This window comes from Microcaecilia unicolor, chromosome 6 (genome assembly GCF_901765095.1).
Source record: "Microcaecilia unicolor chromosome 6, aMicUni1.1, whole genome shotgun sequence".
NCBI classification, from domain to species: domain Eukaryota; kingdom Metazoa; phylum Chordata; class Amphibia; order Gymnophiona; family Siphonopidae; genus Microcaecilia; species Microcaecilia unicolor.
Window position 1 is genome coordinate 63523875 of NC_044036.1, and position 26329 is coordinate 63550203.

Sequence of the window (26329 nt, forward strand, 5' to 3'; positions counted from 1 at the left end):
ATTCACATTTCAATTTTTTGTTTTAGGAATACAAAAGAAAAATGAAGAGAATTGTGGCTGAAGGTGATTTTCTCACTATATAAAAGAAATGTCATACTCACCCTTGGGTGTGAGTGCAAGAGTTTGTATGTACAATGAATAACTGCAACCATACAGACTTTTTTTTATTACCATGGTCACAAAGGTAAAATGCATAGAATGGAAATGAACACTATGAGGTCAATATTGAAAAAAAGTTGAGCATTTAATTTAGATGGCCCAATTTTGACCAGCTAAATTAAGCTGATTTTCAGCAGATTCTAGTCATCAAATTTCAGTTGAAAATCATTCTAAATCTAGATGGTTAAAACTTAGCTGACAAGAATTGAAATGCCACTGGAACTGTATGTGTACAGAGCATGAGGCAGCAGGGAGCTAGCATGGTTTTTTTTTTTTTTTAACAATAATGGTTGAGATGGGTATAGGTGGGTTAGGTAGACTTCCAGAGGCTCTGAGCAACATTGTTTTCTTTGAGGGAGAAGGAATGTTGGGAGTCTGTGTGGATTTGTTGTGTCTGAAGACCGGTAAACAATCAGAATCCAAAAGGCCTTTTTAATGTGGAAATGATTGCCAGAGAGAGTAACAGTGTCCCTGTAATGCAGGATTCCATAGCTATGGGAACGTTAATGCACTTAGTGCTTAGGGTGATATGAGCTTAGATGTTCATTATCCCTCTTACCTAAATAATGAACATATGTTTAATTTGTTCCTGTCATTTGACAGCAGCAACTTAAGCAGTCAGCCTGCACCCTTGGGCATAGAAAGCAGAAGACTGTCAGTCTGAGAGAAATTCTCTGTTGGCTGAAAGCTGATCACCTCCTGCTTCTCCACCCCTTCTAACTCCTCTACCTCAGCCTCCTCAAACAAATAGGTCACTGGCCACCTATATTGCTGGCCCTTTGTCAGATTGAGCTGATTGAGGCTAGCCAAGGAGGCAGAAGCAGGTAAAATTAACCCATGACAGGAGACATACCCTCCAATGTTCACTGATAGTTCAAAAATTTATTTCTATAGATTGCTTTTGGAAGTGTTAAATGAATCATTTTGACTGCCCTCTGATTTGTGAGCTTTTCATAATTAACATTATATATAGGGGCTTTTTTGATAAAATGTGGTATGTTTTTGTACCTAATGCATCATAGGCGTAAAATGTAATATGTGATAAGTACAAAGCTAAGTGCCATCTCTTGAGGTGGTGCTAAGTGCTGCTATTGGCAGTCGTGACAGCTAGCATATAGTAGGTCATGTCCAATCTCCAGCCATGACCTGCTTTGTTACTGCCCCTACCTACTCTAAGCAGTTAGCACGGAATTTGTATCATGCTGGCTGATTTTTGTCTATGGTAGCTGTAAGTGTAAGCTAACAGCTACCACACACTAACACCTACACTAGCTGCTTATCATAGCTTAGTAAACAGGCTCCTTAATTCCAATATTTGAAATATTTTGTAAATCACATTATAAGCACAACTTATCTTATTAGCTGTTTTGTTCTAGTTATGTGGAAGGAGGTGGTTTTATTTTCTTCTGTTCACTGACAAGAACAACCAAAGGGACTGAATTAGCATCATGCATGACAATACGTTTTGTCATAATCGTCATATTTTTCTGATCTCTAAACCTTCCTGATTATGTTTTAATATTTCTAATGCTGTTCAATGTAGTTAAAAGTAAATTTACCATTATTCTTATTGTCAAGTAGCCAGCTGCCAGTAATTAGCAAGTAATAAAAATACAGTGACTGTAAAATAGCCAGCTAAATCAAACATTTTGAGAATTGACTGGGATAACCAGCTGAATTTAGCCACTCAAATACCAGGTGGACCAGGGGATAGGGTTAAGCCAGGGAGAGAGCTAGGAAGCTAGTATTGATTTTTAGTGCTAGCCACCTAACCTGGCCAGACAAATTTAGGCGCTACTGTAGCAATTCTGAATCTTACTGCCAGAACTTCTCTCTATCCTGCTAGAAGGTAAAATTATAGTGGGAGAGGGGACTTTAACAGCCTCTCACCTCCTCTCTTCTGACTGTAAAGCTGTTTTTTAAAAAATCCTCATCACATGATCCCCGGACTTTCAAAATAAAAATTGTACTTGATAAGCTTCCCTTTTCCCTCCCAACTGAATTATTTTTAAAAAGTGAGTTCTGGCAGTCAACTATGAAAAGTGTTGCTTGACATTTATTTTGGTATAAATTATCCAATTCTGCTTAAATTACGATGTTAAACCTACAAAGTTAGATGACAAAAGCTAGGAGTTTTTTTTCCCATTCATTGTTTATCTGCCACCACCTGTTGTCTGTTAGACAACTAGTTTCTAATCCAGTTCGCAATTTTAGCTTCTAAACAGCCCACTAAGTTTATTCATGAGCCTCCTATGAGGAACTGTATTTAAAGGCTTTGCTGAAATTCAAGTAGATTATGTTTAGTGCATGTCCTCAATTCAGATTTCTGGTCATCCAGTCAAAGAAATCAGTCTGATTCCTTTGACATGGTTTTCCTTTGGTAAAACGTCATTGCCTTGGACCTTGTAACCCATTGGATTCTATAAAGTTTGCTATCTTTTCCTTCAGCAGCATCTCCATTACTTTTCCAACTACTGAAGTGAAGCTTACTAGCCTGTAGTTTTCCTTTTCTCTGTCACCATTTTGAGAAGCGGGATCATACCTGCTCTTCTCCAATTCCGTGGAAATCTTTATGGGTACCTGCTAGATGGCAAACTGCAGAAAACTAACTATGGAGTACTCTACTTTAAAATGTAACTTGTAAACCCACACTACTTATGTTTATAACCTATATGAATTCCCATACACTAACTTCACTGGTAATTTTGAATACAAATTGCAAAATGAAGGCAGTTAATTCAGTTTTGTGGTTGCATTGTATGCAATGGCCCTGACATCTGTACAATTTATCTGGTCTAAAATTTGGAGGGAGACTGTAATTTTATTCCTGGGTTACTAATGAAAAAAAAAACCCAGGATGAAATAAACAGAAATTGACACTAAATCTGAGTGCTGAGCATTAGTTCTCATTCCCTGTGATAGAATGTTGTCAGATTCGCTCATAATGATCACTCATATATTTATTTTCCATAACTTATTCTGAAGTTATGGAAAAAAAAGCATTTGGGGGTTTCTATTACATTTTTCTCCAGATTCTGTTCTGCAAGTTTTAGTTAATATTTCATTCTATTCTGTCCAGCTGATATTCAGCCGGCAGTAGTCAGCATTTTTATGTCTGCCTCCAACTGTATTCCCAGATATTCAATTCTGAGCCATGTCTGGGTACCAGCACTGAATATCCAGTTGAATGCTGGCCGCTACAAATCCTGGAAAACGGCAGGAGCATTACACAGACCAAAGGGAATGACCCGATACTCATAATGTCCTTCATGGCTGTTAAAGGTGGTCTTCCATTCGTTCCCTTTTTGAATCAGAATCAGGATCAGGTTGTAAGCTCCTCAGAGGTCCAGCTTAGTGAAAATTACTGCCCCCTGGAGGTGGTCAAATAGTTCTAGTATGACTGGAAGGGGATACCGGTTCTTGATGGTAATATCATTTAGACCCCAGTAGTCTATACAGGGATGGTGAGTATCATCTTTTTTGGAGACGAAGAAAAAACCAGCCTCAGCAGGGAAGGTCGAAGGTCTGATGAATCCTTTTTTAAGATTTTCTTGGACGTATTCTCTCATAGCCTGGGATTCTTCTCGGGAGAGGGCATAGATACTTCCTCTAAGAGGTGTCTTCCCAGGAATCAGTTTGATTGGACAGTCAAAGTTTCTATGAGGTGGCAAAACATCTGCTTCTTTCTTATTGAAGACATCCTGAAAACCTCCGTATTCAGGTGGCAGAGAGGAAGGCAGGGAGGTAGCCACAATCATGGAGAGACGTGGTCCAGACACCTCAAAAAACACACAGGCCCCCTATCTTTCAATGGTATTATTGTGCCAATTAATCCAAGGGGAATGAAGACGGAGCCAGGGAAATCCCAGGATCAGGGGATGAATGGACTGAGGGAGTACCAAAAGCTGAATCTCTTCATGATGAAAGATTCCCACTTGCAACTGAATGGGAATAGAAATTCTAAGAAATTGGCCTGGAAGTACCTTGCCTTGAATAGAGGTGACCTGCAAGATCGTACCAATAGGTTGTGCAGGAATACCCAGCTGTTAAAGGAGATTGCCGTCAATTAAATTACCAGTGGCTCCAGAATCAATAAGGGCAATGGTAGACGCCATGCCTCCAGACCAATGAAGAGTCACTGGAAATGTCAGCAGAGAAGTGGGGAATTTACTGCATAGGCCCAGGGTGACTCCCCGAACAACCCAGGCCCAGGCTTTTCCCAATTTGTTAGGACATTGACTCACAAAATTCCAGGTTCGCCGCAGTATAGGCAGAGCTCATTCTTATAATGATACGCTCTCTCCTTTTCAGACAATCGATATTGTCCTAGCACCATATGTTCCTCCAACCTCTTGGAGGAGGAGCCAGGGACTCCAGTATGGAGAGAGGACCGTTGAGAGTGAGGAGGGATGTGAGGGGTTTGACGTCGATCGGCGCATTCCCGGGTTCTTTCTTTTGTTTCTTGAAAGCGAATATCAATTTGGGTATACAAGGTGATCAAATCATCCAAAGTAGAAGGAGCCTCACAGCCAGTTAGTTTGTTCTTGATTCTATTGGCCAGGACTTGCCAAAAGACAGCGGTTAGGGACTTCTGGTTCCAGCAAAGTTCGGAGGTCAGTGTCCAGAATCGGATAGTGTAAGCTCCCATGGTGAGGTCTCCCTGCCGAATACGCAGTATCTCACTGGTGGCTGAGGAAGGCCATCCTGGAACATCAAACACCATTCTGAAGCGTCGAAGGAATTCTGATAGATTGGATAAAATAGGATCTTGTTGCTCCCAATGGGGAGGCCCAGGCCAATGTTTGACCTGATAGTAGTGAGATGATGTAGATCACCTTAGTGCGCTCAGAAGGAAAAGAGGCAGGCTGGAGTTCAAAAAGCATCAGACATTGACTGAGAAATCCTCGACAGTCTGAAGAGGACCGTCAAACCTGGGGGGTTCCAGAACCCGGAGTGAAGGTTTCCCCAGCACTGGAGCAGAGGCTCCTGTCAGGGACGGAGATCCAGATCGCCGTTGGGCATGGAGAGTAGAAAGCAGGGAGCACACATCCTGGAGGACCCCTGACAACTGGTATAACTGGGACTGTTGCTGTTGGATAACCTGTGCCAGGTCAGGATGCTCAGGCTGGTCCGACAAGCTCATGGCCTCAGCTATCTGTAATGGTCGGCCACAAGGGTCTCGGTGACAGTTACTGGTTCTGAGCCCTTGTGCTGTTCCCAGATAGAAGAACCAGACCAGAAGGCCTGGATTCTGTTCCAGGGTAGGCAGTTGGAAAGCCTGGAGCTTCACTTGTGATGACCGCCATTCCCCAGCGGTTGAGCCCATGGGTTCTGGTGGCCGGCAGGACTTCAGGAGGGTCTGGGCAGGAAAAGGAAGGAACAGAGAAGGCAGACGCCGCAGCCGAAAGCAAGCCAGTACTGGCTAAAAGGTCCAAACAGAGAGCGGTCCAAGGCTGGTCAGGTTCAGGCATACAGGTCAGGCAAGCAGCAGTCCAAGGCTGGTCAGGTTCAGGCAGGCAGTGGTCCAAAACTGGTCAGGTTCAAGGTTCAAGCTTGAGAAGAGATACACCAAAGCGACTTGCAAGCAAGTAGATGAAGCAGCCAACAAGCAGCAGGCCCTCCCAAGAGGTGAGGGCATCTGACATCAGAGAGGACAAGCCCTCACCTAGGGGAGGAGCTGGAATGGGAGAGAGTAAAAGGACCCTGCTGCTGCGGTGCCGGCCCTCAGAGTGCACCGCACAAATGTGCTGCCCCAGATCGGCCGGAGCCGGAAGAGCCAGCACAGCTGCGACCCATGAGCGCGGCAATCATGTGCGCCTTCGATGCTGCCACCACCAAGCTGACTACTGGACCAGGTACGTGACAGTTAGCTTAGCGGGGTTTAAAAAAGGTTTGGATAACTTCCTAAAATAAAAGTCCATAAGCCAAGATTAAAATGAACTTGGGAAAATCCACTGCTTATTTCTAGGATAAGCAGCATAAAATGTATTGCACTGTTTTGTGATCTTGCCAGGTACTTGTGACCTGAATTGGCCACTATTGGAAACAGGATACTGGGCACGATGGACCTTCGGTCTGTCCCAGTATGGAAACACTTATGTACTTATCAATTCATGGTTAAACCAATATGAATGTAGTAAAAATACTTAATCCTGGTCTTTATTTTCCATTTCTGGGACATAGACAATAGAAGTTCATCTGGCATTGTCCTTATGTTACAACTACTGGAGATGTCATCAAAGCCTACTCCAGCCTATCCCAATCTGTTTTGTCATATATGGGACACAGACCATAGAAGTCTGCTAGGCACAGCTGGAGTTGCCATCTAAGCACCAGTCAACACATCACACACATGCAGTCATTTAAGTTTTGTTTTTCAACCATCCATTTTCTACTTAGAGAGCCTCTGTGTTCATCTTACACTTTTTTGAATTCTGTCACCATTTTTGTTTCTACCACTACCCTCGGGAGGGCATTCCAGGCATCAACCCTCTCTGTGAAAAACAATTTCTTGAATTTCCTGATATTACTCCTAAATCTACCACCCCGCAACTTCAATTTATATGCTCCAGTTTTACCATTTCCCTTCTCTGGAAAAGATCTGTTTCTATATTAATACCTGTCAAGTATTTAAATGTCTGTATCATATCTCCCCTATCCCCCCTTTCTTCTAGAATATACATATTCAGGTCTTCCAGTCTCAAATGCCTTTTGGCACAAGCCACATACAAATTTAGTCACCTTCTTCTGAACCGTTTCAATTCTTTTTACAACTTTAGCAAGATATGACTTCCAAAACTGAACACAAAATGCCCAGGGCTGCGTAAAAGTAGGGACTGCCTGAGGTTGCACCTCCTCTTCCCCTCCCCGAACTGAGGTCCAACATCATTCCAGCAGGATATGCACAGGAAAGGCCCCGCCAACCAGAGAGGCAGGTTTCAGTGCTCTCTCTGTCACGTGTGGGGAGGCAGTGGGGGAGAGCTGGTGCGATGCCACACCTATGTGGCCACAGGAGTGAGGTGAAGGGGACAGGAAAGGAAATATTATGGAGGGCGGGGGGGGGGGGGGGAGGGCAAGGATGGAGAAATGCCAAACTGGCCAGTGGGGGTGGAGCAGAGAGAGACCTGAGGCAAAGGGGAGGGAGAAGAAAGGGGGCAGATGCTGGGCTGCAGTGTGTGTGTGTGTGTGGGGGGGAAGCGGAGATAGGGGGGGGGACAAATCCTGGACCAACAAAGGGAGGGGGAGAGAGATGTCAGACCATGGAGGGCTGGAGGTGCAGAATGAAGGGAAGTTGAACATGGGAAGGGACATGGATACAGAAGAGGTGCTAGCTCTAGAAGAACATAGGGACAGGGGAAGGCAGGGTGCACAAGATGGACTGCGGTGGATAGTGGGGAAGGAGGGAGCAGAGAGAGAGACTGGACGTGGGGTGAGAGAAAGAGACTGGACGTGGGGTGAGAGAAAGAGACTGGACCTGGAGAGACAGAGGGAGAGGGACAGATGCCGGACAAAGGGAGCGTGAGAGAGATGTCAGACCACGGAGGGTCGGAGGAAGTACAGGATGAAGGAAAGCTGGACTTTGGGAGAGACAGAAGAGGTGCTGGCCCTAGAGGGAACATAGGGGTAGAGGCAAAGGGGGCAATAGTGGATACAAGGGGAGGGAACAGAGAAGAGAGACTGAACATGGGGGGAGGGGGAGCAATTGATATTACATAAGTACATAAGTATTGTCATACTGGGAAAGACCAAAGGTTCATCAAGCCCAGTATCCTGTTTCCAAAAGTGGCCAATCCAGATCACAAATACCTGGCAAGATCCTAAAAAAGTACAGAACATTTTATACTGCTTATCCCAGAAATAGTGGATTTTCCCCAAGTCCATTTAATAACGGTCTATGGACTTTTCCTTTAGGAAGCCGTCCAAACCTTTTTAAAACTCTGTTAAGCTAACCGCCTTTACCACATTCTCCGGCAATGAATTCCAGAGTTTAATTACACGTTGACGTCAGAAGAAGGCAGGACATTGTGCAAAGGGGGAAGACTAGTAGAGACGTCGGGAGCGCCGCCTCCTTCACTGACGCTGTGGCGCGCCTTCGCTGGTAAATTTAAAAGGGATCTTGGGGGGGGGGGGGAGAAGAGGGCAGGCAGTTGGGAAATGGGAGCGGGAGGGCAGCGATCATTTTCATGGAGGGGAGGGGGGGCCCCAACTGTTCATCTGCGGCGGCGCCAACTGATCTCCTGCAGGGGGGGGGGGGGGCGCCACAGACCCTTGGCAAGGCCCTGGTTACGATCCCAGTGAGACACTTTAGAACGTTCACATAGCAAATTATTATATTAGATGGCAATAAATAATGGCAACTATAAGAATAATGAACCTGAAATTCAGCTGACCTGGCCAACACACAACGTTATGCACTGACATTTAAAATGTACAGCTGAATATATGTATGGGTACTGACATACTCTTAAGTTAGGTCTGCTATTTTTGTGCCCTAACTTATGTGTACAAATTAAATGCAGAATAGATGAATTTTGCTGCTCTGCTTTTGGCCTGCTCTTTGCTCTGCTTATTTTCTATATTTATAAATGCTGTCACCTACAGATTTAAGTGACAGCATTAATCCATACATCTGCCATGAAGTAAAAATGTTAAAAAAAGCCACTTATCTGGAAATCACTGCACAAATGGCTTTCATCATTGGGTCCAATGTTTTCAATGCATCTCTTGATATTTTGTTTTATTTTCTACCTACTTCTAGTCCTTTTTCTCCTTTACGTCCTTGCTGTCCCAGTTTGCCTGGATCCCCCTTTGGAAAAAGAATAAAACACCAGTTAAAAATGGTGAAACATAACACAGGAGGATGAAATTAGCAGTCAAGTACCTATCCCTATCCTTTTTCTCATACCTCTTCTATTCCATTTATTCCTTGTTCATTTGTTCTATCACATACCCCTTTGTTGATTCTGTTACTATTGATTGTATTTTCTTGTTACTATGTAGCCGCATTGAGCCTGCGATGAGTGGGGATGAGCGGGAAAGCGCGGGGTACAAATGTAATAAATAAATAAATAAGTACTATATATACATACTGGCGGTCCTTGCTGACCAATGGCTCCTCTTGGACCCAGAACTCCTACATGACCCTAGCAACAGAAACCATTGAAAGAAAGTGCTAATTAGTATAATGGCCTCAATTTTTATTTAAAATCTTTTTATTTAAAACAGTATATATACAAACAAACCAATAAACAAATTACCTTGAAACTGTGCCACATCATCTCATATATGGTAAAATAGAAAGAATAGTCTCTAAGACTTTACCACAAACAATTTCTCTTATTATTTATTTTCTCCCCACCCCAGCTTCCCCCCTCCCCCTTCCTTTCTCTCTTCCAACCCCAAAGTTTCCCCTAACCAACCAGAACAGCTGGGAAGTGAACAGATACATATAATGCTTCTATAGCAAACAAAAATACACAATCTTATGGCATGGGAAGTTGGACTCTTATATTCTCCTACCCTCTAACTGCCTGCCCGACTGTCCCGCTATGTCTAAATAACCTTCCCAACCCACTGCCTTCAATGAATATTAAAGAAAAAAAAAAGGGAAACTGGGATAATGTGGAAGTCTCCACAAACACACCTAAGCACTCCTGGTTAGAATGAATTGAGAACCAAGCTGTGTACCCTAGGCACCAATGAGTGTATATAGGCCCCCCATATGTTCAAAAAAGTATTTTTCTGTTTTATGGAGGACTTAGGTTGCTTTTGCTCCAATAGCATCAATGCATGGAATTGACTACACCATCAAGTGGCTGAGAAAATAAAGGCTAAAGAGTTGACGTTCCAGAAATAAAAAAAAACTCAAGAAAAGGAACACGAGGAGGAATACCGGATGAAACTGAAAGAAGCCAAGAGAGAGATACGTCTGGTGAAAGCGCAAACGGAAGAACAAATGGCTAGAAATGTAAGGAGGGGTGGCAAAATTTTCTTCAGGTATATTAGTGAAAGGAGAATGACTAAAAAAGGAATTGTGAGAGAAAAAGATACTGCAAACCGCTATGTGGATAATGAGTGGCCAAGTGGTTAGGGTGGTGGACTTTGGTCCTGGGGAACTGAGGAAGTGAGTTCGATTCCCGGCAGAGGCAGCTCCTTGTGACTCTGGGCAAGTCACTTAACCCTCCATGGCCTGCCGCATTGAGCCTGCCATGAGTGGGAAAGCGCGGGGTACAAATGTAACAAAAAAAAATAAAAGCAAATTTGCTAAATAGATACTTCTGTTCTGTTTTCACAGAAGAAAATCCTGGAGAAGGACCGCGATGGACTGGAAAAAGTACAAATGAGATTGAAGTGGATAGAGCACCGTTCACGGAAGAGAGTGTGTATGAACAACTTGAAAAGCTAAAGGTGGACAAAGCCATGGGACCGGATGGGATCCACCCTAGGATATTGAGGGAGCTCAGAGAGGTTCTGGTGGGTCCTCTTAAAGATTTGTTTAATATATCCTTGCAGACGGGAGAGGTTCCGAGGGATTGGAGAACGGCGGATGTGGTCTCTCTTCACAAAAGTGGTGATAGGGAAGAAGCTGGAAACTACAGGCCGGTAAGCCTCACTTCGGTTATTGGAAAAGTAATGGAAGCGATGCTGAAGGAAAGGATAGTGAATTTCCTGGCAGCCAATAAGTTGCAAGATCCGAGACAACATGGTTTTACCAAAGGGAAATCGTGCCAAACGAATCTCATTAAATTCTTTGATTGGGTGACAGGAGAATTGAATCAGGGACGAGCTATGGATGTAATCTACTTAGATTTCAGCAAAGCTTTTGACACGGTTCCCCACAGGAGGCTATTAAATAAACTGGATGGGCTGAAGATAGGACCCAAAGTGGTGAACTGGATTAGGAACTGGTTGACGGACAGATGCCAGAGGGTGGTGGTGAATGGAATTCGCTCGGAGGAGGAAAAGGTGAGTAGTGGAGTGCCTCAAGGATCGGTGCTGGGGCCGATTCTGTTCAATATATTTGTGAGTGACATTGCCGAAGAAAACATGAAAAAGGACCTACGGAAGCTAGAAGAATGGTCTAAGGTTTGGCAATTAAAATTCAATGCGAAGAAATGCAAAGTGATGCACTTAGGGAGTAGAAATCCACGGGAGACGTATGTGTTAGGCGGGGAGAGTCTGATAGGTACGGATGGGGAGAGGGATCTTGGGGTGATAGTATCTGAGGATATGAAGGCGACGAAACAGTGTGACAAGGCGGTGGCCGTAGCTAGAAGGTTGTTAGGCTGTATAGAGAGAGGTGTGACCAGCAGAAAAAAGGGGGTGTTGATGCCCCTGTATAAGTCGTTGGTGAGGCCCCACCTGGAGTATTGTGTTCAGTTTTGGAGGCCGTATCTTGTTAAGGATGTAAAAAGAATTGAAGCGGTGCAAAGAAAAGCTACGAGAATGGTATGGGATTTGCGTTACAAGACGTATGAGGAGAGACTTGCGGACCTGAACATGCATACTCTGGAGGAAAGGAGAAACAGGGGCGATATGATACAAACGTTCAGATATTTGAAAGGTATTAATCTGCAAACGAACCTTTTCCGGAGATGAGAAGACAGTAGAATGAGAGGACATGAAATGAGATTGAATGTCAGGAAGTATTTTTTCACGGAGAGAGTAGTGGATGCTTGGAATGCCCTCCCGCGGGAGGTGGTGGAAACGAAAATGGTAACGGAATTCAAACATGCGTGGGATAAACATAAAGGAATCCTGTTCAGAAGCAATGGATCCTAAGGAGCTTAGCCGAGATTGGGTGGCAGAGCCGATGGCGGGAGGCGGAGATGGTGCTGGGCAGACTTATACGGTCTGTGCCAGAGCTGGTGGTGGGAGGCGGGACTGGTGGTTGGAAGGTGGGGATAGTGCTGGGCAGACTTATACGGTCTGTGCCCGGAAAAGGACAGGTACAAATCAAGGTAAGGTATACACAAAAAGTAGCACATGTGAGTTTATCTTATTGGGCAGACTGGATGGACTGTGCATGTCTTTTTCTGCCGTCATCTACTATAAATATGAAGCACTTAGAATGTTTCTTGATTCGTAAAGCAGAGGTGATATATTTAACAAAGTGCTTCATATTTATCCAAAAGCAGGCTTGCTGGTGAAAACAGAATAGACTGCCCCACCAACCTTTCCAAATATCGTATTATATCATGCCAAATTTTTTTTTATTTTTGGATAAATACAGAAAGGCATGAAAAACGGAATTATTACCTTGGTTACATTTAAACTGGGGCTCCAACCCTGCCCAAGTTATAGGCCTGTTCCCGAGTAAAATAAGCCCTAAGCACCAGCACTTGTTCAAGTCTGTGCTCACCAAAACCTCTGGAAATTGTTTAATTAACTGGCAAAAACCTAGTGCTTCCTGTGGAATGCCTAGGTCTACAGTCCATTGTCACTCAATGCACCAAAGTCATTGATCAGCGTCATCCGCTGCGACTCCCGATGAAGCTCAGACACTGAAAAACTTTCTCCTGGAATTAAAAAAAAAATCCCGCCAATACACCCCCATGTAAAAACTTAAACCTCTAGAGTCCAATGACTTTATATAGTGTTGTAAGTCAGCAGGCAAAGATATCGCCTATATGGGCTTGAAACTGGACAAGCAAATCTGTCCAACTCTGCATAGAACTATAGCTTGCAGCACATGCTGCAACAAGGTTACTCTACTCTCTGCACACCTAACAGAAGTTCTGATCTTCAGGCCTGGCGAAGACTGTGCATTGCCTCTTATAGGCAGTTGATCCAACACTCCCAGGTTGCCCTCCCAGATCTTTACTACCTCACGCCACGTGTTTCACAAGGGATGCAACAAAACACTCTTTCACAAGTAGGTTGGTAATGTATTAAGAGAGGTGTATACAATAAAGAATTAAAGTGCTATGGGCTAAAAAAAAATTCCTCCTCATACTCCAAAGGCATGAAAATCTGTCTCTTTGACACCCAGTCCCCAAGATGGTGAAGAAGCATGCTTAATTATACACACTGATAGATAATGAAAAGAGGCATCAGCCCATAGCAGAGGGAAAAGACCTTTCCATTCTCTCCTTACCCTGTTGGAAGAAACTAAAGCCTATGACTTAGTAAAATTCAGTTTCAAATCTGAGTAGTCCCCTACTTCTCAACTTTCCATCAATGCCAACAAATATTGTATAGGGCTCAACATATGTATTAACAAATCATCAGCGAATGCTGATTTTTAAAAATCCTGTTGTTTGAGGTGTATCCCTTTAATATCTTGGTTATTCAATTCTCTCTCTGATTAGGGGATCCAAAGTTAGAATAAAAGTGGGGAACATGGACAATCTTGGATAACAACCCTCTCTGGATAGCAAATGGCTGAGACTGCATGCCATTCACTGAAAGCCTTGCCTGGGGTGTAGAATACAAAACTTGAATGGCATCTGTTAAGAATCCATCCAGCTCATTTTTTTGAACGATCTCAAACATAAAATCCCAAACCATGCAGTCAAAGGCCTTCTCCATGTTAAAGTTGACAAGTAGAGAGGGCACTCCACTCAGCTCTACCTTCTCTAAGGAGGCTAAGATGGCCTTCACATTCTTAACCACTGTGTGACCTCTAATGAAACCTGCCTGAGGCTCTGCTACCAGAGAAGGTAAGCTCTGTACCAATCTATTAGCCAAACGTTTTGCAAATAGTTTCACCTCAATGGTTGGTAAGAGTCAGGTTCAGGGGATCCTTCCCTGGTTTCAAAAGCACTATAATTTGAACTATTTGAAACAAAGCTGGTTGTTCTCCCACATTGGCAATATGATTAAACAGGGCTATCAAATTTGAATTGATTGCTTCCTGTATGATTTTGTAGACATCAGCACTTAGGTCATCTGGACCTGGCTCCTTATATAAGACACTTTGCTGAATGACCAAGGTCAGTTCATCCAAGGAGATGGGAACATTTAATAAACTTTTGATCTCCTCTATTACACAGAAAAGGTTCAAACTCTCCAAGTATGCCTTGCTGTCTAAGGTAGCTTCCTGAGAATAAAGATTTTGATAAAAGGCTTTAAAAATATCATTAATCTGTATCAGATTGCACTACCTGTCCCTGCCCATTTGTCAGCTACAATATATTATTAGGCCCTTTCCACTGTTTATTTAAGTTTGCTAGGCAATTTACTACTTTTGTTGCCATGTAAGTAAAACTGGTATTGCTAATATGCTAATGAATTTGTAGTTTGGTCATAGATTAATTCATTGAATGCCACCTGACATGCAAAAAGATTGGCTTTATGTTGTGGTGTAGTGTGGGCCTAAACAAAAATCAGTCAACTCTGACCCGTTTTTCTTAGTGGAGAATCTCCTTATCTGTTGCTCTCTTTTTAAAACTCATATACGCTATGATTTCCCTCCATAGTACTGACTTAGCTACTTCCCAAAATAACCCTGGTTATTCATATCTTCTGCATTATGCTCTTTGTATTCATTCCATTTTTTCAACAGAAATTCATGGACACCCTGATCCCAATAAAGATGAAGGGGAAACTTCCACTGAAAGCGTTTCTAAGTTGCATCTTTTGTGATTAAGGTGCTACTGAAAATATCATGCAGGATTAATCTTAAAATGAATTTGTCATAAACAAAGTATGAAACTCATTGATTGTGAGCCTTATATTTTTCCTCAAAGTGCTAGCTTCATTTCAAATAAAAATATAGGTGGGCTGACATTCAGTGTGAGTTACCTGGCTGGGAGTTAACTCGCTTGTCGGTGCCTAACCGATCATTTTCAGCAGCACTTAATCGGTTATTGCGGCTGAAAATGGCCAGTTAGTGCTGATCTTTATGCTGGCTATGTCGGAGGTGTTCTTGGGGCGTGATCGGTTAAATTCTGAGCCAACCAGTCTTAGCAGATAAATAGGACTGCATAAGCAGCAGTGCTATCGTTATTCATTAATCCATGGCTGGTTAAGTCTGAATATCGACTTAACAGCCCATTCGCTAGCCAGCTTGAAAAGAAATGAAATTCAATGCTGAAACCTGATCAGGGCCTGGCACTGAACTTTCAGTGTCAGCGCCGGTGGCAGACATAAAAACAATGCCTGCCGCCAGCTTAATATTGGGAGGAGGGTGTTGAAATATTTACTCCAAAATTCAATCCCCCTGATATTTAGCAAGCGGCAGGCAGTGCGGTTAGCTGCTACTGCCAGCACTGACCACAGATATTCAATGCTGGGTTGTTGCTGGTGACTGGCACTGAATATCCAGGTTTTTTTGGCCAGCTTTAACTTAACCGGTTATGTTAATATTCCACGCCGGCTGGTTAAGTTAATAGTGGGCATAGATATTACTGCTATTTAAGTGGTCCAATTTGCTCGTTGAACTTAGCTGTCCAGCACTGGAAAATTTGCGGATAGCTGGCTATATCACGTAATATAGCTGGTTAGCCACTAAGGACCAGATTCTATATATGGTGCTTAAAATATCCATGTGGAAAACATTTCTGCCTAGATTTAGGCGCAGTATATAGAATACACTTAGTTGATATCCTGGCGCCTAAACTATGTGCATCTATTTACATCAATGAAAATGTGGCATAAATCCCAGTGCGCAGATTTAGGTGCCCATAACCATGCCCCTTTTTGCCTGCGTGCATTAAAATTTAGGCACAGTACATTACAGAATATGCTTAGTGAGTTGTGTGTGTAAATTCTACTTATTGCCAATTAGTGCTCATTATTGCTTAAGTGCAGTTAACAAAGCTGATTGGCGTGTTAAGTCAATTAAGTTACGCACATTGTGATAGAATAAGCTTGGATTTAGGCATGAAACACTAGACACGCTATATAGAATCTGGGGGTATGCGCTAATATTCAGTGGAGATAACTGGCTATTTCACATTGAATATCAGCACTTTGCCAGCTAAGTGTTATTTAACCGGCAGGATCTATTCTTGGTCGGTTAAATAGCACCGAATATCGGGCCCAATATACACTGCAATGGAAATCTTCCCAAAATATTTTTTTAGGATTCTTCAATTTCAGGCTGACCCAGTGGATCAAGTGGCAAGCACTGTCTACCGATATGCAGGTGGTCTCACTTCAGCCCCAAGAGGGGGCTTCTGTTTCCTAGAGACTCTGCAGAAATAGTGTTCACAGCACTCTATCTCCTCTCAAGTCAATTTGGGGGAGGAGGAAGTAGTGGTTATTGCTAATGGGTAACACATGGTGATCAGATTCAAAGATGACTGCACAGTTATGAAATAAAATACAACACATTCAAGTATCTCCAAGTCAGGGATATGCACCTTAGTTAAGTACTGTTGATAATCAAGGTGGAATTTGCTTCTGAAATGAAGGCGATTAAGGATGATGTTAAGAATCTGCAAGATTTAACTGCTAATACTGTTAAAGATAAAGTGGTGTTACATAGAAGAATTGAACAGATGGAGAATTACAGTCGTAGATTAAATCTTTTGTCTTTTTAATTTTCCAAAGTCCCATAGTGTTGCCCTCTTTAGATACCTTTAAGAGGTATCTGATTGACGTGTTAAAGTTCCCTTCTGAGGCTATACCTTCTGTGGATGGAATATATTATATTCCCGTTAAGACTACCATAGAGGAGACCCTGGGGGCCTCGGCCTAAGAACTAAGTAAGAAAGATTTGTTGAATGTATCTGAGTTGTTGGAAACTTCTTTGTCGGATGGTACAGAGAAAGCAACTTTGCTAGTATCATTTGTATATGAATGATGCAGCTTTTCTTTCATATTGAAGCAGGACATGTTTATCTACTCCTACCCTAGCTGAGATAATATTTAACCATCTCTCTGACCTCATGTGCACCTTTCGTTAAATTAGTCACCTTATTTTCTAACTCCTCTTACTTTCTTACCTATCTATATGTTAACCATCTCTCTAACCTCATTTGCAACTTTCTTTAGTCACCTTACTTTCTAACTCTTCTTACTCTCTTACCTATCTATATGTTCCATCTTTGCTTATTCCCTTCACTGTTAATTAAAATGTTCTATTACATATTGTGTTTATATTGTAAGTAGTATACTATGCAGTACTTTTTATTGTTATTTGAATATTTTTACTGCTGTAATTGCCTATTGCTCATGTTTGATTTATTCTTACTGTACACCGTCTTGAGTGAATTCCTTCAAAAAGGTGGTAAATAAATCATAATAAATAAAAATAAAAAAATCTTTATTTTGTGGAAAAAGGATTTTGATGTACACTGATGTCACAAGGCAAACCCAAGAGAGAAGAAAAACTTTTCTGTCTGTGAGATCTAAAACTGTGGCACTGGTGCATCTTTTTTTACTAGCATTTCCACGTAAATGTGTAGATAAATATTTAGAAGTGAAAGATGTATTTTTCTCTCCAGAACAACTGAGAGCCTTCATTGACATGAAGAAAACAGTCACTGGGAACATCTAATCCTTTGTGGGGTAAAAGTATTAGCGTGGATGTAACATGTTAGGCCTTTTGCTTTATACGTTTTAAAATTTTTTTTCTCTTTAATTGGTTCTCCTAAGCCTTATGGACTGTACACTCCTCACATGTTTGTGGTCTGAGGATTGATAGCATATTTCTTTATTATTATAATTACGCATTTCAATCTGTTTTGCTAATTGAAGTGTTTACTTGTAAATTGTTACCGGAAATTATAAATAAATAATAATAAAAAAAAATCAGAAGACGCTGGTGGGAAAAATCAGAAAGTTATCCTGTTATCCCGTAACTGTCTTGTCTGTCTGTATTATTTAGATTGTAAGCTCTTTTGAGCAGGGACTGTCTCTTTGTATCAGGTGTTCAGCGCTGCGTGTGTCTGGTAGCGCTACACAAATGCTAATAATAATAATGATTAGAAATAGTATTTCCACAGGCACCATTCTTATTGTATTTTTATTGATTTTAATTGTTAACCGCTTTGATTTTATGAAAGGCGGCATATCAAATGTGAATAAACTAAACTAATTTTCTGGAATCGTCCTTGGAATTGGTCACACAGAGACTTACTCTAGCAGTAACCTTTGTTGTGGAGAGTGATAATAACATGGGTTTTTGGGTTCTACTATTAGGATATTCTCTGATCTTTCTAAGGCTACTTAGAAAAAGAAGGCAGGAATTCTGGGGGCCCTTTTACAAAGCAGTGGTTATGGTTTATTAAAATTTGCTATACTATCAAAGCTAACTCGCAGGTCTCAGCGGTTTACAATAAAAATATTTTTAAAAGTTTTGAAATAGAAAGGAACTACAAGACAACACAACTTAGCAAGAGACAATTCACTAAGTATAGAGTAGGAGGAAATAGATCAAACACACTGAAACAACAGAAAGCTAAGGTCTATAACATATTATATTACTACAGTATCATATCTCAGAGGGGACATATTTAGGTGGTTTTAAAGGCTTGTGCAAAAAGTCAAGCCTTTAGCGCAGGTTTCTCTTTCTCTTCTCCTGGGCTGAAACTTGGGCAAAAGCCAGTACAATTAAATGAAAAAAGGTTCCTGGGTCCTGTTTATAATTTATTTGTTATTTTATTTATTTGTTACATTTGTATCCCACATTTTCCCACCTTTTTGCAGGTTCAATGTGGCTTACATAATACTGTGAAGGCGTTCGCCAACACCGGTAGAGAAACAAATACAATAAGGTGTTGTGGTCGAATAAGGTTTATTTATTTATTTATTTGTAGCATTTGTATCCCACATTTTCCCACCTATTTGCAGGCTCAATGTGACTTACATTGTTCCGTAATGGTGATCACCAATTCCGGAACAGAGAAATACATAATTAAGATGGAGACGACAGAATGGGTTAGATATCCAGGTGAAGAAAGTTAATTTTCGTGATGAGAAATAAAAGGTATAAAAGTAAACTTCAATCGTGATAAGTCAGCTTGAACAGTCAGAAATAATACACTTACAATCGTGAATAGATTAGTTTGAAACAATCCAAAAATTTCGGTAAGAGAAATACAGAGTGGTCTTGCGTTTAAAGTTCATAAGAGAGAGAGAGTTACATTTTGTCCAGTTCTGGTATGAGTTTCGATTGTGTTGCAGGGTTCAGGTGTTTAGGTTGGATCATTCTGGTATTCCTTTTTGAACAGGTTGGTTTTTAATGATTTCCGGAAGCTTGTTAGGTCGTGCATTGTTTTCATGACGTTTGGAAGTGCATTCCATAGTTGCGTGCTTATGTAAGAGAAGCTGGATGCATATGTTGATTTATATTTTAGTCCTTTGCAGCTAGGGTAGTGGAGATTTAGGTATGTGCGCGCCAACCTTTTTGTGTTCCTGGTTGGTAAGTCCAAACTTCAAAAAGGAGCCTCAATTGATCAAATGACCACCGGAGGGAATCGGGGATGACCTCCCCTTACTCTCCCAGTGGTCACCAACCCCCTCCCACTGAAAAAAAAACAGCCTCTATGCCAGCCTCAAATGTCATACCCAGCTCCATGATAGCAGTATGCAAGTCCCTGGAGCAGTTTTTAGTGGGTGCAGTGCACTTCAGACAGGTGGACCCAGGCCCATCCCCCCTACCTGTTACACTTGTGGTGGTAAATGGGAGCCCTCCAGAAACCCCCAAAACCCACTGTACCCACATGTAGGTGCTGCCCGTCACCCTAAGGGCTATGTTAATGGTGTAGAGGTGTGGTGAGTGGGTTTTGGGGGGGGATTTGGGGGGCTCAGCATCCAAGGTAAGGGAGCTATACACCTGGGAGCTATTTATTTATTTTTTTAATTTTTAGAAGTGCCCCCTAGGGTGCCCGGTTGGTGTCCTGGCATGTCAGGGGGACCAGTGCACTACAAAAGCTGGCTCCTCCCACGACCAAATGCCTTGGATTTGGTTGGGTTTGAGATATGGCCGAAAACCGATTCCGGCCATCTCAAACCCGGCGTGCTCTGACATTTGGCCGGGCCCAACCGTATTAGCGAAGAAAAAGATGTCTGGCCATCTTTTTCAAAAATACGGTTGGCTCCGCCCACTTACGGCACTGGCCCTGGAGATGGCCGCCGCCGTTCGATTATGCCCCTCCACGTGACATGGCATTCAGCAAGTAAAAGGAATGGATTACAGTTCTTTACCTTGTAGCCCTCATCTCCTGGTTCTCCTCTGTCTCCATGTGCACCAGCAGGGCCCTAAGCACATCAAAAATTAGAACAGTTACAACATGATTTTACTAGTGCTACTCTTGAGTACTGAAAACTGTATAAGTACCAAAACACTACTGCTAGGGGGTCTGAGGCCAATTTTTTTGGCTTGTTTCACATTGGAAATAATGGAATACTTTCATAACTGGAGCAATTTTTGAATGAAATCAAAACTTTGATAACTGTAGTCTTCCAACCTTCAAGTGTGCAGCAGAACAGTTTGATATCAATTCCCCTCAGCTTCCCACAAGATGATATATATTTTTTCTCTTCTTCACCACTGTTTAGAATGAACCACTATTGCTAACAACTGGACATTGAAATGCACCTTAAAGTGTAGATATGGTATCTGGTTGGGAGCAGAAAAAGGAGGATTTGATTATTTTAGCAATAGAGCCATTTTGGTGGCTTCTTTTTTTCTGGCTTCTGATAGAGGTAATAGTGCTTATTCTAGAATATCAGCACTTAAGTGGTCAAGTGCTGACTTAGCCCCTGGAACGCTTTAAAGATAGCTGGCTTTGTGTTCAGTGCTAACTGTGATATTTAGCTGCATTGAGCTGGTTAAGTGCTGCTGAATTAATTAGCCAAGGTGATTTAACTGGTCAGTGGCCAGCTAAATCGTTTTGAAAATCGAGCAGTATGTTTCTAAAATGACTAAAATAACTATTTATGTTCCAGCACATAAACAGATACATTTATGTTCCTGTGTTACCCCCCACCGATATTTTAGATGTCTGTTTTTCTAAAATGAATGTTTATGCTCCACATCAGTGGCACATGAAGGTTCATTTCACCATGTGTTATAGAACAGGCTCTACATTTGCAGACCTATTCTAAGATAACAGCAGAACTTCAGACGTCCTAACCCGGACATCTAAATTCCAATTTGAATGTCCTTTCTAAAATGCTGCTCAATGTGAAGAAGCTATTTTTTGTGGCAAGATCCAGTTATTTCATGGAAATAAAATTTGTTTTTCCATACGTTTCTGTTAAGACATAGAAAATCAAGAAAGTTTTTTTTTTTGCAGTTCATCCCAGGATTTTGGCTGTGGTTATGAGTTTCTTCTTTTCATGTTTCAATAATTTTTTATTGATGATCAACAGAATAAACAAAGACTTAACAGTTCTATTAGAAACATTTGAGTAACTCCTAATTTTGTACACCTCGATACAAATCTTCTGCATTATCATCAAGGATTTGCATTTTCTCCCTCCCACCCCCAGATCTTTAACATTTCTTCCATTTGATTGATGATTGTCATTAATAGAACAGCTGGTTTAAGCTTACAAAATAACCCTAAATGTCATCAGACTCAGACATCATCGTTACTTTTCAAAAGAAAACCTCTTCCCCCCCTTAACCCCCCACTCCCACTCCTCGTACCCCTTCCCTCCCCTAAAAGACTATACCCCCCAATCTTTTACTAAATACTTTCCCCCTTATCCCCCCTCCCTTTTTGTTCCGGCTTTGGTATGAGTTTACTACTACTACTACTACTATTTAGCATTCTTCTTAAAATCTCCATAGAAGTATGTTGTAAAATTTCAGGGGCATGATTATGTGTTCACAGATCCTAAGCAGTTTGGAAGAGTTTGTGAATAGTCATGAGCAGGCTGGAGTAAGTACATAGACTGGAATATGAACTAGCAGATAGCTTTTGAGGCTTAAAGGTTCCTTTAATAAAGTGCATTATGCACTTAGGGCTAGATTCAGTAAATGGTGCTCAGATACTATCAGCACTCAATGGCATTCTATAATGGGCGCTCAAATGTGAGCACCCATTATAAAATAGCATTGAGTGCTGATTTTGGCACCCAGAACTTACATCAGGTGTAATTCCCAGCACCCAATTTGGGCGCACATCTCCAGTATTCTATAACACTGGGCGTAAGTTGTAGGAACACCCATGACTTGTGCATGCACCTCTATGGTCACACTCTCTTTTGGGTTGTGTGCGCGCAAATCCAAATTGGTGCCAATTAGCACCCAATTAGCTTGTTAATCAATTTAGCTGCATGCACATCTTGGATCAGCACCCAATTTTGGGCGCCATATATAGAATATGAGAGTTAATGCACAAAAACAAGCTAATACACAAAGCAGTAAACTGTGCATTAATGAATATCTCTGGAATTTCTGTCTCAGAGGGTGTGGCACAGGTGGAGAATGGGTGTAGAAAAGTTATCCAGTTGTCACGCTATACTTACTGCATACTAATTGGCTAATGCATAGATAATGTGGGAGCACTTACCCATGTATTCTATATAGCGTGCCTAGAGATCCATGCTGATTCTATAACAATGTGTGTAATTTAACAAGCTTAACAAGCTAATAAACGCTGATAACAGCACTTAGGGGTCCTTTTACTAAGGTGCACTGAAAAATGGTCTACGCTGGTATGGACACGTGTATTGGACGTGCGCAGGTCCATTTTCCAGCGTGCCTGCAAAAAGGGCCTTTTAGTTTGGTCAAAAATGGACGTGTAGCAAAATAAAAATTGGCACACATCCATTTTGGGCTGGAGACCTCACCGCCACCAATTGACCTAGTGGTAAGGTCTCACGCGTTAGCTGGGCACTAATGGTCTATGCGCATACAATGCTGATTACCACTTGGTTAGCGCTGCATGAAGGAATATTTCTGTCACATGTAAAAAATGAAATTACTGCCTGGGCCACGCAGTAGATGGGCGGTAGTTCAAAACTGATGCGCATACATGCCTATGCGGCTTAGTAAAAGGGCGCCTTAATGAGCAATAATGAGAACTAATTGACTGATTAGAATTAAGGCACACAACTCGCAAAACGTATTCTGTAATGATGTGCGCCAAATTTCTAACATGCGCAGGCAAAAAGGAGCATGGTTATGGGTGAGGAAATGGGAGTTTTGTGGGCATTCTGAAATTTTGTGCGCCTTGTTACAGAATATGGCTCAACGCGCCTAAATCTACGCGCTGGGATTTACATATTTTCGTTGGTGTAAATGGATGCACGTAGATTTAGATGCTGAAATATCAACTAAGAGTATTCTATAATCAGCACCTAAATCTTGGCACCGATTATAGAATACACTTAGTCGGCACTGATTTCAGCACTGATTTTTTAGGTGCCATATACAGAATCTCCCCTTAACGTCTTCTAAATAGGAGGAGCCAAATGCTTCCACATTTAATGTGAGCAGGTACCGCATGTTAATGGGATCACTAACATATGACCTGAAAAAAATATTGCAAATGCCTCTACTAATTGCCATATTAGATTAGAAGCTAACGTGGTAAAATTCCACGTTAAAGCATGTTAACTGTAAATCTTAATGCACTTTAGTGAAAAAGACCCTTAATGTATTAAGATGTAGTGGCTGATAGTCTTTTTTTTTCATTTTACCTTTTTTTGTGACATGGGTTCTCCTCCATCAATTTATAAGTTATATTCCTCTAATCCACATCATTAATTGAGGGGTAGTATATTATTTTCTTTAGGAATATTATATTCACTTCTTTCTTCTATATGAAGTATGGTTATTTGTTGAAAAATGAATTTTGTATTTTGGAAATATATCTGTTCATAATTTTCATTAAATCAGAAAAATTACTGCAGTTGTGCAAAGTCAGAAGAACTCTTTGATAAGGCATCAATGAAATTACATGCAAAGTCAAATATTAATCACATTAATGATACCCTATATCAGTTCTGTTTGATAAATAAGCTACTAAACACCATGCTAGATCAGACAACAATGAACAAAAGAAGAACCAGAAATGGTATGTAGCAGGCAATGCTGACATTTCCCACTATCTTATAAAGAATCCCCATGATGAGGTTTTACTGTTTTAGTCTGGATCTGAAATGTAGAAAGGTTCCTTTCAATTCATCTTATTTAATTTCTAAATAATATTCAACTGTGCCCTTAATTTTTTCTAGAAGAATGTTTTAAAGAAAGAAAGACCTACTGGTTCACCTGGGGGCCCAGGTAGTCCTATTGCTGTTCTGTCTTCTCCTGGATAACCCTGAAATAAAAACAATTATATTTTTTAGTATTTGTTAATGTTATTAATGTATGGAAGCTTATATTATCTCTGACATAACACAACAGAATGATTCCTAAATCTACAGAAAAGGTATTAAAATTAGGGCTGCATTTCGATAAAAATGTTAATCATGTGATTAAAGGTATGTTATTTATTTATTTTTCCTACTGCAGCTCTCCTTGTGACTCTGGGCAAGTCATTTAGCATTCCATTGCCCAGTCACAAGGAACTGCAGTGGGGGGAGGGGGCCCCCAATAACTTGAACTGCGCGATTAATCACGCTTGTAAATTTTAATCAAAATGTACCCCTAAAAGATTAACGAATAAAAAGTAATGAAAAGATAAGAAGTACAAAACACGAATTGAAAAATTACAAATTAAAGAATCTAAAACAGAATGCAGAATAGCTATAAACAGCCATACAGTTTTCAGTCTACTTCAGAAAAGCAAGTCCAATTAAAATAAATCAACTTGGGGAAAATCCACTGCTTATTTCTGGGATAAGCAGCATAAAATGTTTTATACTTTTTTGGGATGCCAGGTATTTGTGACCTGGATTGGCCACTGTTGAAAACAGGATGCTGGGCTTGATGGGCCTTTGGTCTGTCCCAGTATGGCAATACGTATGTACTTATGATCAGTGAAATACTGTATGAGCTTTTCCTCACAGGACAATTAAAACACTCAAGCCACAAAATGATGGACGTCTTGAAAGTTGATCCTGCATGCAGCAATGCTTTGGAGCTCAACAAAAGTTTTCAAGGTGGCCATCATTTTGGGGCTCTTTTACTAAGATGCGGTAAGAAATTACCTTAGCGCGTAGTTATACGGGTCATTCCCATGCGCTATGGCCATTTTTACCACATGGGTAAAATGGCTGATTTTCCTATTTCCAGCATTAAAGGCCACATGCTAATCTTCCCATTAGCATGTGAGCCCTTAACTACACCTATTTTGAAGGCAGTGAGGGCTCATACTCTAACCACACACTAATTAGTTAGTGCATAGCAACGTAGCTGCATAACTGATTAGTGCAGAAGACACCTAATTTCCACTCCCCACCCCACTCCTAGTGCTAAAAAATAAAACCTATTAGCGCATGCTTTATACCCACAAATGGAAAAATTATTGTGGGATGCCTCAGCATGCCCCACAATATGCTATTTAACACTGCAGTAAGCACAAATAAGTACAAGGACCCCTTTATGACTTGATTGGAGCATTTTGACTCATTGGTCTTTTACCGATAAAGGGCAATGTCATTTGCCACATTCTCGTATATAAGAATGGTTGATGTGCCCCTGAAGTAGGCAGTTCTGCCAAAACATTGTCAGGCTCAATGCAGTTGGAACATCTACTGGATTAGTAATGTGTGACTGTTATCTGATCGGGCTGTACATAGGTCTTTGAAAGTTTTTAAAAATCATCATTAGCCTGCATTTCCTCTGCTCCTTTCCTGTGATAAAATAGGTGATACACAGATAGAGCTGCATAGAGGTAAAGTAATTTCCTAAAAACAATTAAAGTATGAACAATGAAGAAAAACAGAAGGTACAACTTAGCCATCTTTATGATACACAAAGAATAAAAGATAAGCTTCAGAAATGTATTTTCTCCGTATTTTGGGATGATGGAACATTGTCTTGTTAAGTTTAAAAAGGTGAAGTTCTATTTTTGAAAAAAAGGCACTAATTTCCAAATAGTTTGACCTTGTGATTTATTATGCAGACTTTTTTTTTTCTAATGCTGGACAAAATAAAGTGTGAAATACAAAAAAAGGACACTTTGAGGAAGAGAACCATTTGGAGACATTTCTGTGTAATGTTTATATATCGTCAAAAAAAAATATCTTTTTTCAAACACGCTCAAACCTAACCATTTCACCTCTATCCAGGAAATCTAGACTGCCCCAATTTGACTGCCTGCACATGTTGTCCATTAGATTGTAAGCTGACTGCACATGTTGTCCTTTAGATTGA

General features: G+C 41.2%; 1 protein-coding gene across 2 annotated transcripts in view; it reads right to left on the reverse strand.

Moving 5' to 3' along the window:
- Positions 1-26329, reverse strand: part of COL24A1 (collagen type XXIV alpha 1 chain) — an 804368-nt gene that overhangs the window by 121878 nt on the left and 656161 nt on the right. For both annotated transcript variants that reach the window (XM_030205800.1, XM_030205801.1), the window contains 4 exons: positions 24273-24329; positions 20257-20310; positions 9249-9302; positions 8912-8965 (listed from right to left, as the gene is read on the reverse strand). In XM_030205800.1, the coding sequence (XP_030061660.1) occupies positions 8912-8965; positions 9249-9302; positions 20257-20310; positions 24273-24329 (219 nt within the window). The remainder of the gene's footprint in view (positions 1-8911; positions 8966-9248; positions 9303-20256; positions 20311-24272; positions 24330-26329) is intronic.